The following is a 13325-nucleotide window of genomic DNA, read 5'->3' on the forward strand; positions in this document are numbered from 1 at the left end:
GTTGAAAGTGCACATGATCTATTAAATTTGATCCATACATATGTGTGTGACCCGCTAAGTGTTGTCACGAAATATGACCAATCCTACTTCATTATCTTTATCGATAACTTCTCGAGGTATAAGTATGTGTATTTAACGAAATACAAGTCTAAGCCTTCGAAATGTTTACAAAATTAAGAGATGAAATAGAAAAAAATTTGAAAAGAGTATTAAAGCACTTCGATCTGATCGAGTTAAAGAATACTTAAGTTTTGAATTTCAAGACTACCTTAAACAGAAAAAAATTCTCTCACAGTGGACTTCACATGCCACATCTCAGTTGAATGGTTTTTCACGACATCGTAATAGGACGTTGATGGACATAGTTCGATCTATGATCAGATTACTAAATTGTCACCATATTTTTAGGAATTTGCGATCGAGACCATGACAATGTTATTAAACCAAGTCCATATAAAGGTAGTTGATAAAACTTTATATGAGATATGAATGGGAAAACCACCCAAATATTCTTTCTTAAAAATATGGGGATGCCATGCTTATGTGAAGAAGACAGTGAAAGAAAAATTAGATAATAGATCCAATTTGTGCTACTTTGTAGGATATCCAAAGAGTTCCATTGGATATTATTTCTATGATCACAATGAAACAAAGATGTTTGTTTCAAGGAATGTCATCTTCTTAGAAAAGAAGTTTCTATTGGATAGAAAAAGAGGAATGATAGAACTCAAAGAGATTCGAGAACCACCAACTTCTAAAATAGTAGAATCCACACTCCAACAGTCAACTGAAGAAACAAAAGATCCTAGGAGATCCGAAAGGGTCTAAAGCTCCAAAAAACTTTAAGGAAGCATTGTCTGATGCCAATTCATCTAAATGACATGAAGCCATGCAGTCCAATATGGACTTCATGTTTTCAAACAAAGTATGATCCTTAGTAGATACACATGAGGGAATTGTTCTCATATGAAGAAAATGGATTTACAAAAAGAAAATTACGCTTGATGGGAAGGTAATGATCTTCAAAGCAAGATTGATAGCAAAATGATATATTCAAAGCCAATGTATCGATTATGAGAAAACCTTTTCTCCAGTCGCAATGTTCAAGTCCAATATGATATTGCTAGTCATAGCACCATGATATGAATATGAAATATGACAGATTGATATGAAGATAAGGTTCCTTAATAGTGACATTAAGTAAGAGATTTACATGTCTCAATCTAAAGTATTACATTAGTAAGAAGTGAGAATAAAGTATGCAATCTTCAGAGATTCATGTATGGACTCAAACATGCATCAAGGAGCTGGAACTTCATATTTGACAACATTGTCAAAGAGTTTGATTTTGTTAAAAACCTTGGGGAACCATGTGTGTACAAGAAGGTTAGTGGGAGCGTAGTGACATTCCTAGTACTTTATGTTGAAGACATACTATTCATTAGGGATGATGTAGGGATATTGCAGTCAACTAAAGTATAGTTAGCTATTAAATTATCCATAAAATATATGAGTGAAGCATCATATGTATTAGGGATAGATCAAAGAAGATGCTAGAGCTCACCCAATCTATTTATATCGATAATGCTGAGAAGATTCTCTATGGAGGAGTCCAAGAGAATATATCCCTCAATAGATCATGGTGTGACTCTATCTAATTCTACGTGCCCTAAGACTGACGACTTGATATTGCATTTGAACTAAGTGTTGCAAGAAGATATCAATCGAATTCCTGCCTCTTGCTTTGAAAATCCATGAAAGATATTCTTAATTACTTAAGAAAAAATAAGAATTTGTTCATGTTTTATGAGAGTGGAGATTTATAATTGAAAGATATACTGATTTTAGCTTCCAATTAGATGTTGATGATTTGAAATCAACATCTAGATATGTATTCAAGCTCAATGGTGGCATTGTCTCTTGAAAGAATTCCAAGCAAGACACCACATCAGATTCAACCACTGAGGCTGAATACATAGCTGCATCAAAAGAGACTGTTTAGATTATGAATTTCGTTCAAGAGTTAGGTGTCGTTCCTCAAAGAGTTGATCCAGTCCTGGTCTACTGCAACAACACTGGTGCTGTTGCGCAAGCAAAGGAATCTAAGTCTTATCAGCGATCCAAACATATACTATGGAAGCTATCAAGGGCTTCTTCAGTTGATCAACAAGTATTGTAGGCTAACCATAACTTAAGGTTCTTGTAGGCACTATCAGTGATACCTAGGGAATCATGGGATGATACTACTAGAGACTCTTATCATGATCTAATAGGTGCAATCAAACTTTAGTTCTGACGTTCTTGGTCAAGGGGCTGATGAAAAAATGTGGCCAATTAGGGCAAGCTCGAATAGGGATAAATGTTATTTTTAATAACATGAATGTATGAACCCACGACTAGCTGTATCCCTGAACCATTGAGGGTTACTCAAGTATTGGATTATGTGTTCCAGTTGAGATAGTCAAGTTCAAAGAGTTGAAATTGAAGACCGTAGTTTGATAGAGATCAAACAAATTGCTTATAAAGAAGTTTATAAGTTGATTCCATATGATGAAAGATGTTGAAGTTAGCTTAACAACTAATTAAGTGAAGAAAGTTGAACTGTCTTTTCTAGTAAATGATTCACAAAACTGACAGCTGCAAAAATTGGATAAGTGGAAAATTTTTTCGGCCACTTCTTCCACTGTGCGCCGCTGCTCGTCGGATTTCAGAAATTCCTACGATCAAATCTCGACGCAAATTCGTGTAGATATCTAGTGCAGTCTACACGAGAAACATAACTTCTGATCGTGGAACTGATTAGAAGATTGAAGAAAGTTTGTAGAGAAATACAAGAAGGACTATCTCCACTTAAAATTCGGAATAGTTTGGTGTCCATTTTTTAGAACACAAACTCCCTATAAATGGTTCAAAATCATACGACACGTAAAGAACGTTTGAATGTCAAAATTTTTTTTAAACTTCCGAAGACGCTGAAAAACGATACTCCAACACAGTTTTCCAAAATAAGTAAGTGAAATTCATTGTAAAAAACCTGGTACCCCAAAACCAGGAATCTTTCCTTGATTTCTAACATAAAATCAAATCACAAATCCAAAGTAAATGGTATTGGACTAAAAATATCTAGGTAGGGTGCGATATCAATTGAAATGATTAATCTTTTACTGATTTTGTAGCCTTAATATTTTGTCATATGATTAACGTTTTTGAATTAGTCGTAAACTTCTTTTCTTTGAGAAGAAACAATAATGGTAACAAGACAGAGGATGTAAGTGTCATCCGAAATGATTAGATGTAAAACGTTGATAGCTGCTTTTTAAATTCGTCTTCAAATCCAAGACAGAGGGTGAAATTTTGCATCTTTAAAAAAGAAAAAAAAAAGAATTGCATAAATGGTTCATTATTTGAAAAACCATATTGAGTTGGATTTGGATATTCTATTGTGGTTGAAAACACAGTATATGTGCTGTACTCTTTTTACATGAGATCACCAACTGATCATATCGTTTCGTCTCATAATTTTTTAAATTTATCTGATATTGTGTAAGGTCCAGTTGATCATCTCATATAAAAAGTGCACATCATCAAGTGCTGTGTTTTCAACTACAACAGAGAATCCAAATCCTATTGAGTTAATTGAGTTTGGCTTCCGTGAAACTTTACAAGTGTTGTAAGGTTGGACTTGGAAACTACTAGGTTGTCTTCTTCAAATTGATTTCTACATGAATATCGTGAACACCTCAAACGTTTCTCGTGATATCACACATTTTTTTTGTTGTTATTATTATTATTATTATTATTATTTTCATTTTCCTTTTATGTTTAAGCTTTTACAGAGATAAAAAAAGTTTTATTTTAAAATATATGAAAATTTTAGATTTCAAATAGACAGAGTGATTTTAACATTTTGAGAAGAATTTGACTAATGAATTTCACATGTAACATTTAAATATTTTGAGTTTATTTGAAATATATCATAATTATTATTATAATTGGTTTATTCTATATATAGCGAATTTGATGTCCATCAATTCAAATTAAAAAAATTTTAGAAATCTATGGCTTCAAATTCAAACACAACCTAAAAGTTTGGTCTTTAAATAAAAATATTATTTTTTTGGGGTCCTTTTGCAAGCAATTTTGTGATTGCAATCTGTCCATCTATCTGTTCATGGTACAAATCATGTGAAACGGGGTTTTAATAATTTTTTCGTTTTGTTTGTGACAAATACTATTCATACATGATATTATATGTTAAAAATAGTAATTTAATCAAACAAATTTCTTTTTATATAAAATTTAATCTCCTTAAATTTAAAACCATTGTTAAATATACATTTCTTTTCCACAACTTTTTTTTAAAAATGCAAGCTTGCATTAAAATTTGGGATTAGATAAGACTATCATTATTATTATTGACATATATTAATATTATTTTATTGACATATATTAATATAATATAATATAATATAACAATGTTAAAAATAAAAACAAGTTGGTAAAAGAACTATTAAAAAGATATTTAAGATTATTAAAAAAAAGATATTTAAGATTGGCAAAGTTTTGGTGGAGCTTCGGCACCACGTGCACTTTCTGGACACGATTTTCTTGCACTTTTAAGTTGAATCCAATTGAGGATCTGATTTTGATTGCTACTCCTTTGTCTTCCCCGTTTCCTTAGCATTTCATCGCAAGATTTGAAATTTGTCTTGATTTTCATGTTTGTAGTGAATCATAAATCCCTCCTGCAAAATCTCTGGTACGAAGATTACGCTCTCGTTCTTGGATTTATACAAGATTGTTGTGCATTTACCTTAAAACCTCACAGCGAAAACATCTATCTCCTCCTCCGTCACCATACCTTCTCTCTGTCTTGCCCATCTATTTTCTGTTGGGTTCAATTATAAAAAAAAATCTAATATTTACGAGTTTATTTGGCGAAATTTGAGCTGAAATAAGTAGAGAAAAGGGGTGGAGAATGCAAGCTATTCTACAATCAAAAGGGCTCCTTTCTTTACCTTCAAGCCCCACGACCAAAGGCTTTCTTCCCCAGCCATCACAGGGTTTAAGGTATAGATTCAACCCTGCAAAGTGCTTGTCGAATCCATGGAAAATTAATGGGTCGTCTTTATTTTTCAATGGGTTCTCAAAGTCCCAAGGACTTGTCACAGAACCGCTAGTATTACTTGGAAAAAACAAGAGAATTATTCATACATGCAGAGCTGAGGCTGCAGCGGGATCAGCTAATGGGCAACCCTTGTATGGAGAGAAAGACTCACCCAAGTTTATGGGTGTTGAGTTGGTGACTCTAAAGAAAATTATTCCACTTGGGATGATGTTTTTCTGTATTTTATTTAATTACACGATCCTCAGGGATACAAAGGATGTCTTGGTGGTAACAGCCAAAGGATCTAGCGCTGAAATCATACCTTTCTTGAAAACATGGGTGAATTTGCCCATGGCTGTTGGGTTCATGCTCTTGTACACCAAGTTGGCTGATGTTTTGTCGAAAAAAGCTCTTTTCTACAGCGTCATTCTTCCATTTATAGCCTTTTTTGGGGCATTTGGATTTGTGTTATATCCTTTCAGCCAGTACGTCCACCCAACAGCTCTTGCAGATAATCTCCTCAACATTCTGGGTCCAAGATTTCTCGGGCCTCTTGCAATTCTGAGGATTTGGAGTTTCTGTTTGTTTTATGTCATGGCTGAACTTTGGGGAAGTGTGGTTATCTCTGTTCTGTTTTGGGGTTTTGCTAATCAGGTAAAGACCAAATTTTTAGTACATTCTTTTTTGAATAGTTTATAAGATGCTTTAGTTACTATTAGTAATCTGAGATTCTTGCTTTTTTATTAGAAATAATCTAATCCCTTGTTGTTGATCTTTCGTAAACCTGGTATTGTGTATGGTGTATTGCATTTGAATTAGTGGTGCAAGCGAACCGACTTGCAGGCAGCTCAAAGACCACCCTTTCATTATTGATGCTGGAGAAAATCAAATTTATTGACTTGAGCTCTAGCTCAAGTATTGAATTTTTTCAGTCGATCTCGAGTAGAGTGCTAACAGTGCTCGACTTAGCTGGTGCGCATGTGTTTTTTGGACTGGATTGAAATTTGTTGAAACTAGAAAGTTATTCCTACCATTAGTTGAATTGATAGTTGGGGAAAATAGGTGACAGGTTCATCTCTCACCGACTGAAAAATAATCACTTCTGTGTGCAAAATCACTTGCATTGATCATGATGAAATACATAAATTTATATGAGTTTTTTTACGGGTGGAAGAGATAATCGAGTTTGAAGAATTTGTTCTTTATTGATTAAAGAAGAAAGTTACGTAAACTGATGTACAATTGTGTATTTATGCATTTGGAAAATTAACCAACTGACTACCATTTAACTAATCACTAGTTAATCACAATTCTTATTGACTCATTGACTCTAGTCTAATAAGTGTTTAAGGCATCGAATCTATTAGGAGCATTTCTTTTATGGTTGTGGATTTCTAGATACATCAAATTGGACGGCTGTTAAATGGAGAAAATATTTGTGGATGTCTTAATAAACTATATAGTAGCTTATCAGATGAAAAACATAATTTTTTGCTAAAACCTTACTCCTATGTATTGTCCTTTTTTAATGATAACATGCCGTTTTCGAAGGTTTTTATATAAAAGAGTCAAAAAGGGAAATCACATTCAATGGTGGATTGGAAGCTTTTGGCGGTTTAGCCCATCGGTCGCATGTGCTGCAATTACTTGTTGGACTTGAAATGTAGAATACCAGATCAAATAACAACTGCTTCATATTTTTCCTTGCAGATTACAACCGTCGATGAAGCCAAGAGATTTTATCCACTTTTTGGACTTGGTGCAAATGTAGCCCTCGTTTTTTCTGGGCGCACTGTTAAATATTTCTCTAAATTAAGAGAAAATCTTGGCCCCGGGGTTGATGGTTGGGCTGTCTCCCTGAAGGCGATGATGAGCATTGTGGTGCTCATGGGGTTTGCAATATGTTTCCTCTATTGGTGGCTCAATAATAGTGTTGCTCTTCCCACACGTAGTCAGAAAAAGAAGGTAATCTCGAATTCTATTGGTTTTATGTTTTAGCCACTGTAAATTGTTTATGCGGTAGATTATGCCAGCATTTTTCAATCGTTTACTGTAGTAACTAGAAAGAACATAAACCGATTTCTTATTTTCTTATATCATATCGTTGCTCATAAACTGCTGTCATGCCATGGAACAAGGCTCATCCTAGTATGTATATATTCACTATGACCATCCCAGAAACAATGCTATGTCCGTTTTGTTTTGGGATTTTCTGGAAATGCATTGTTTTCTTTTGTAGTCTAAAGTAAATATTTTTTATTTATAAATGTTATGTACCATAAAAATATCTTGTGATAATGAAAACCATTTTGAAATCTAAAAATTCTGAACATTATGCGGAATAATTTCAATTTTTTTAATAAAAATATAGGATGGATCTTGTTTACCATTAGGCGATGAAGTTCCTGCGTTAATTTCTGTTGAAAGAAATTATTTTTCCTGTGCCAGGAGAAGCCAAGAATGGGAACAATGGAGAGCTTAAAGTTCTTGGTGTCTTCCAGATACATTCGAGATCTAGCTACTCTAGTGGTGGCATACGGTATTAGCATCAATCTTGTCGAGGTTACATGGAAATCGAAACTCAAAGCTCAGGTAAAAAATAATTTGTTCATAACTTCATATCCAACTGCTTTTGCCAGCATTAAAATGACACCACATTTAGCTTATTAAATTAATTCTTTTGCCTCCCCAAACTTCACAGTTCCCCACACCAAATGAATATTCTTCCTTTATGGGTGACTTCTCGACTGCGACTGGAATAGCAACTTTCACTATGATGCTATTGAGCCAATGGATTTTTAACAAACATGGTTGGGGAGTGGCAGCTACGATTACACCGACTGTCTTGCTTTTAACTGGAGTTGGGTTCTTTTCTTTGATTTTGTTCGGAGATCCTCTTGTTCCGACTCTCGCCAAATTCGGGATGACCCCACTTTTAGCAGCTGTGTATGTCGGTGCAATGCAGAACATTTTTAGCAAGAGCGCAAAGTACAGCTTATTCGATCCGTGCAAAGAAATGGCTTACATTCCTTTAGACGAGGACACAAAGGTTTGAGTCGTTCAACACCTAACTTTCATGTCAATGCTAATCTGCTGAATTATATTCGTTATTACCAAAGCAATATCTTTAATAGAGAACACAACTTCATACAAGATTTACGTGGCTTGACCACGAAGTTCTACATCGACGACACAAACATTCAGAGGGCTAGAACTCTTTGTGATCTCTTATGATGTCAGATCTGATTCAAGAATATGTTCTCTGTGTGTGTTTTTTTCCTCTGAACGCCAATAATAGATACTACTTTCATGTGTCAGGTTAAAGGCAAAGCAGCAATCGACGTGGTATGCAATCCTTTAGGGAAGTCAGGGGGCGCTCTAATTCAACAGTTTATGATTTTAACCTTTGGATCACTTGCAAATTCAACTCCCTATCTCGGAGGTATACTTCTTGTAATTGTTCTTGCCTGGTTAGGAGCGGCCAAATCTTTAGATGGCCAGTTCACTGCATTGAGACGAGAAGAAGATCTCGAAAAGGAAATGGAACGAGCATCCATGAAGATCCCGGTGGTATCTTCGGATGAAAGTGGCAATAGCCCTCTTGCTACTCGATCAAGGCTAAACCCGACTGGAGGCGACTGAGACAAGTTTCCAAAGCCTCGACTCCACGTCGTAAGAAAATATTACATGTTTACCAATGTTTCCTAGATCAGCTGAAGTTAATGTAGCCGTAGATTATTAGTTTTTTCATCTGTTTCTTAAATATACTATGTTATATGTGTAGATAAATGAAATATGTGCACAATAGTTATCAATATTATATATGCGTTAATTAGTAATTGAAATATCATATGAAACTACATATCCCAGGACTTTTCAATCATATCCGTACTTAATTTATGTGTTAAGAGTTTGATTTATGTGTGTGTGTGTGTGTGTGTGTGTACATATAAAATTAAAAGTAATGTATAAAAGTAAAAAGTCTCACTTGACTCGTTCAAATACATCCTTCTTTTTGTTGGCATTTTTAAGTTTTTTCTTTTAGGTTTTTCGATTCATCTTAGCTCCATGAGTAATTAATTTGTGTACATTTATTTATTTATAATATTTAATTTAATATATTTCATTGACTTTTTACACTTAAAATTTTATTAGTTATTAACATTAAATTAATTATTTAACAATAATAAAGACAAAAAGATAATACGAAAAATCTCTTGAAATCAATCAGAATAGTTTATGAGTAATTAATTTGTATACATTTATTTATTTATTTTAAGTAGATTAATTGTTAATATTTAATATGTTTTATTGACTTTTTAGACTTAAAATTTAATTAGTTGTTAATATTAATTAAATTAATTATTTAACAATAGTAAAGACAAGATAATCCGAGAAATTTCTTAAAATCAATAATTTAAGATAATTTTTTTTAATGAAATGTAACATATATTTAAAACGAAACATTATTAATTAAATTAAATTAATTAAAAATAATAAAGACGAGAAACCAAGATGCTATCTCACCATAAAATTTAAAATTGTATTAGTTATTAATAAATGTAACATAAATTTAATGTTATAAATTATTGATATTAATATTAATTTGTTGGGATCAGATTAAAGTTTAGAAGGGTGATGAATAAATTCTAAAAAACTTTTCAAACTATGAACCATTCTTAATAATTTTTCATGTTGTTAAGAAATATTCTTGAATAGTTAGAATTGCAGGACCACTAATAATGAATATGTGCGAAATGGTCTGGCTTGATTAGTGATGAATTATATTTGATTGTTTGACAAAAAAAACGCTCGAAATAAGATTTGAGAGAATGTAAGGTGATAAAATAACACAAGTATTTCCACTTAGGAAGGTTTCCATTAAAGACATTGCTTTTACAACTTTGTTATAACCCACTTCAGTTACGACTTTTCACTACTTAACTGAACCTCTTAGCGATATCTTTACAACTCTGGATATTAAGAACCATCATGTGATAACCATGTGCTATCCCGATCTTGGGATCCCTTTTAGGACCTTTTCCCTCACGGGCTTTCCACATACGTCATTACTCATAGCATTATACCACCCCTTACAGAGTCTCAAGAAGCTCATTCAGAGATGTTTCAGGGGAATGGAAACCACATCTGAGAAACTTGTTGAGCCCCGATGCTTCAAGAATTCATAACATTTTCACCATGCGCCTTTTATTATAATGGCCATGAGCTACTTTTTAAGGCCTTTTCCCTTATGGACTTTCCAAATGTGCCATTACTCATAGCATTATCCCACCCCTGACAGTGGTTTCACGCTCCATCTTAGCAGTATCAAAAAGCTCGTTCAGAGATGTTTCAGAGAAATGGAAACCACATCTGAGAAACTTGCTGAGCCCCAATGCTTCAAGAATTCTGAACATTTTCACCATGGCCTCATCCTTCATGGCCAGCATAGATGCAAAGTTAATAGTAAGTGTGTCTGCAGAGTTCAAAGTCATCTTGAAGCTTGACTAAAATAAAATGGCTTGACTTGATATGTTTTACCGATTAGAAAACAAGGGAGATGAGAAAGCAAGGGAGCAAGGAAATTGAATATTCAAGTAATTGGAAATGAATGAAGTTGATGAATATGAATCAAATATACAATCCGATTTGATAGAAATGACACTTCACGCATTTGTATGTCATTTGTTAATGTTTGAAAATTTGAAATGTCAAAAAGTGATTTTAGACAGTTCATATATCCGCGTAAGAATAATTGATAAAAAATGTCAAAACAATATTGAGACGATAAAATTAATTCAAGATAAGAAAATTCAGAAATAATGAGAATGTTATTCCTTAGGAAAAGCTATTCAAAGCATATGATAAAATCTAGCTTTTACAACTTCTGACAGGAGCAGTCAGAAATATATACTAGTTTGATTAATTATTTTACCGGCTCGAATTTCGCCCCTTTAAATATATGCATTAATTTAAATAAACTAAATCAAGAATATTAAGAAAGTAAGAAAACTTAGGGTCTGGTAAAGGCATGTGAAGATGTCAGCGGCTTGTTGATCAGTTGAGACGTACTCTAGACGGATGTCTTTCTTATCACGTGATTTTAAATAAAATGATGTCTTATATCAATATGATTTGTTTGAGAATGAAGAACATGATTGTAGTGACTGCTATTGCACTGATATTATCACAGAAAATTGGGGACTTAGCGGCTAGAATTCCCTAACCTCTTAATTGTTGCTGAATCCAGAGAAGTTATGCACAATAACTCCCAACAACTAGATATTCCGCTTCAGCCGTTGATGTAACAATTGAAGTCGGCTTTTTGTTGAACCAAGAGATCAGTATATCTCCCAAGAATTGACATGATCCACTGGTGCTTTTCCAGTCGATCTTGAAACATGCGCAATCTGCGTCTGAAGTGTAATGAGATGCGCAAACATTCGCAATCTGCGTCTGACATGATAACAAAGACCCACACATGGAGTTCCTTTGAGATATTTAAATCAGTGTAATGAGATTGTTTTAAATTAGCTTGAAAACGCGCACATAAAAAGACTACAAACATAATTTTTAGCCGGCTGGTGGTCAGATATAAAAGTGAACCAATCAAGATTCCGTACACAGTGATGTCCACTGATATTTCCCCCTCGTCTCTTTGTTCAGTTTGATCGATGAGCTCATTGGGGCAAAGACAACTGCACATTTCTCTATGCCAAACCTTTTGAGTAGATCTTTCGTATATTTGGTTTGACTGATGAAGATGTCATTTTTGAGTTGTTTAACTTGCAAACCAAGGAAGAATGTGAGTTTTTTTCCTACCATTCTCATTTCAAACTTTTTCATGCATTATCTTGGAAAACTTTTCACAAAGTTTTGGATTAGTTGAACCAAAAATTATTTCATCCACATATATTTGAAAAAGTAAAGCATGATCATCTTTAAAAAATTTGAATAGAGTTTTATCAACCATTCTAATCACAAAATAATGGTCAAACCATAATTTAGATAATGTGTCATACTATGCACGAAGAGCTTGTTTTAAACCATATAATACATTCTCAAGTTTGTAAACACAACTTATGATGTGACTAACAAATCCAAGAGCTTTTTCAACATAAACTTCTTCATCAATCAAATTCATTTGATAAACCTTAAATTATTTAAAGGCAACATAGAAAGAAATATTGTAATGACTTTGAGTCTAGCTGGACCAAATGATTCATCAAAATCTATTCTTTCTTCATGCCTATATCTTTGTGCAACTAATCTAGCTTTATTTCTTAATACTGATCTACTCCCATCATTTTTATTCTTAAATACCATCTAGCTCTAGTAACAAGTAGATTGGCAGTAGGGGAACTAGATGCCAAACCTTACTCCTTTCAAACTGATAAGTTCTTCTTGTATGGTATATATCCTGTTTGAATCACCTAAGGTTTAATTAATTTTCTTTGGTTCAAGTTGTGAAACAAATGCAGCATACATAAATTCATCTATAATTTGTTTTCTAGTTATAAGAAGAGCGGTCAAATTACCGATGACTAGCTCAAGTAGATGATTCTTATTCGACTGGATATTTGGTCCATATGGATTTGTATCTAGCTGTTGAACTGTTGAATCTTTATTAGTTTCATCTTCAACCTCCTCTTGATGTATTTCGGGCTGGTGATCAATCACTGGCTCGACTTCTTCAGCAGTCTGATTTTGATTAGTTTCTTCATTTGTCAGGTGGACTTGCTTCAAGGGTGATTCCAACCGTTCTTCTTAGACCTATCTCATGATTACTGATAGAATCAAGATTAGTAGCATCTAATTTATTGCTTAAATAATGTATATTGCTACTACTATTATCATGACATATAGAAGATTCATGACAAACCATATGAGCAGATTCTTCAACGGTTAGAGTTATATAAAATGTAAACTCTATAACTTTACTAGCCGAAGAATATACTAATAACACACCAACATTAGATTTAACATCAAAAGAGGTTATATGTGTTTTACCATTGTTATGAATGAAATACTTACATTAAAATATGCGAAAATATGATATTTCTAGTTGTTTGCTTGTCCAGATCTCATAGGGAGTCTTTCTATGATTTTTATTAATTATTGATTTCTTATGAGTATAGCATGTGGTGTTGAAAGCTTCTGCCCAAAACTTTTGAGAGATACCAGATTCTGCTAGCATCTTCGAGTCGCTTCTTTAAGT

The 13325-nt window shown here is 33.4% G+C and overlaps 1 protein-coding gene across 1 annotated transcript; it reads left to right on the forward strand.

Annotated features, from left to right (window-relative positions):
• Positions 1-4583: 4583 nt before the first annotated feature.
• Positions 4584-9015, forward strand: LOC140976528 (plastidic ATP/ADP-transporter-like). Its single transcript, XM_073440750.1, has 5 exons — positions 4584-5761; positions 6818-7072; positions 7556-7699; positions 7809-8156; positions 8426-9015. Exons 1-5 carry the CDS (start codon positions 4979-4981, stop codon positions 8747-8749), a joined length of 1854 nt encoding a protein of 617 aa, XP_073296851.1. The 5' UTR covers positions 4584-4978; the 3' UTR covers positions 8750-9015.
• The last annotated feature ends 4310 nt before the right edge of the window (positions 9016-13325 follow it).

Source organism: Primulina huaijiensis, chromosome 5 (assembly GCF_012295235.1).
Source record: "Primulina huaijiensis isolate GDHJ02 chromosome 5, ASM1229523v2, whole genome shotgun sequence".
In the NCBI taxonomy this organism is placed as follows: Eukaryota; Viridiplantae; Streptophyta; class Magnoliopsida; order Lamiales; family Gesneriaceae; genus Primulina; species Primulina huaijiensis.

Excerpts from the sequence above, each read along its gene's own strand:
- LOC140976528 (XM_073440750.1), top strand. The coding sequence starts at position 4,979 with ATGCAAGCTATTCTACAATCAAAAGGGCTCCTTTCTTTACCTTCAAGC. Across the intron at positions 7,700-7,808 it reads AATCGAAACTCAAAGCTCAG|TTCCCCACACCAAATGAATA; the intron begins GTAAAAAATAAT and ends CAAACTTCACAG. Across the intron at positions 8,157-8,425 it reads CTTTAGACGAGGACACAAAG|GTTAAAGGCAAAGCAGCAAT; the intron begins GTTTGAGTCGTT and ends TTCATGTGTCAG.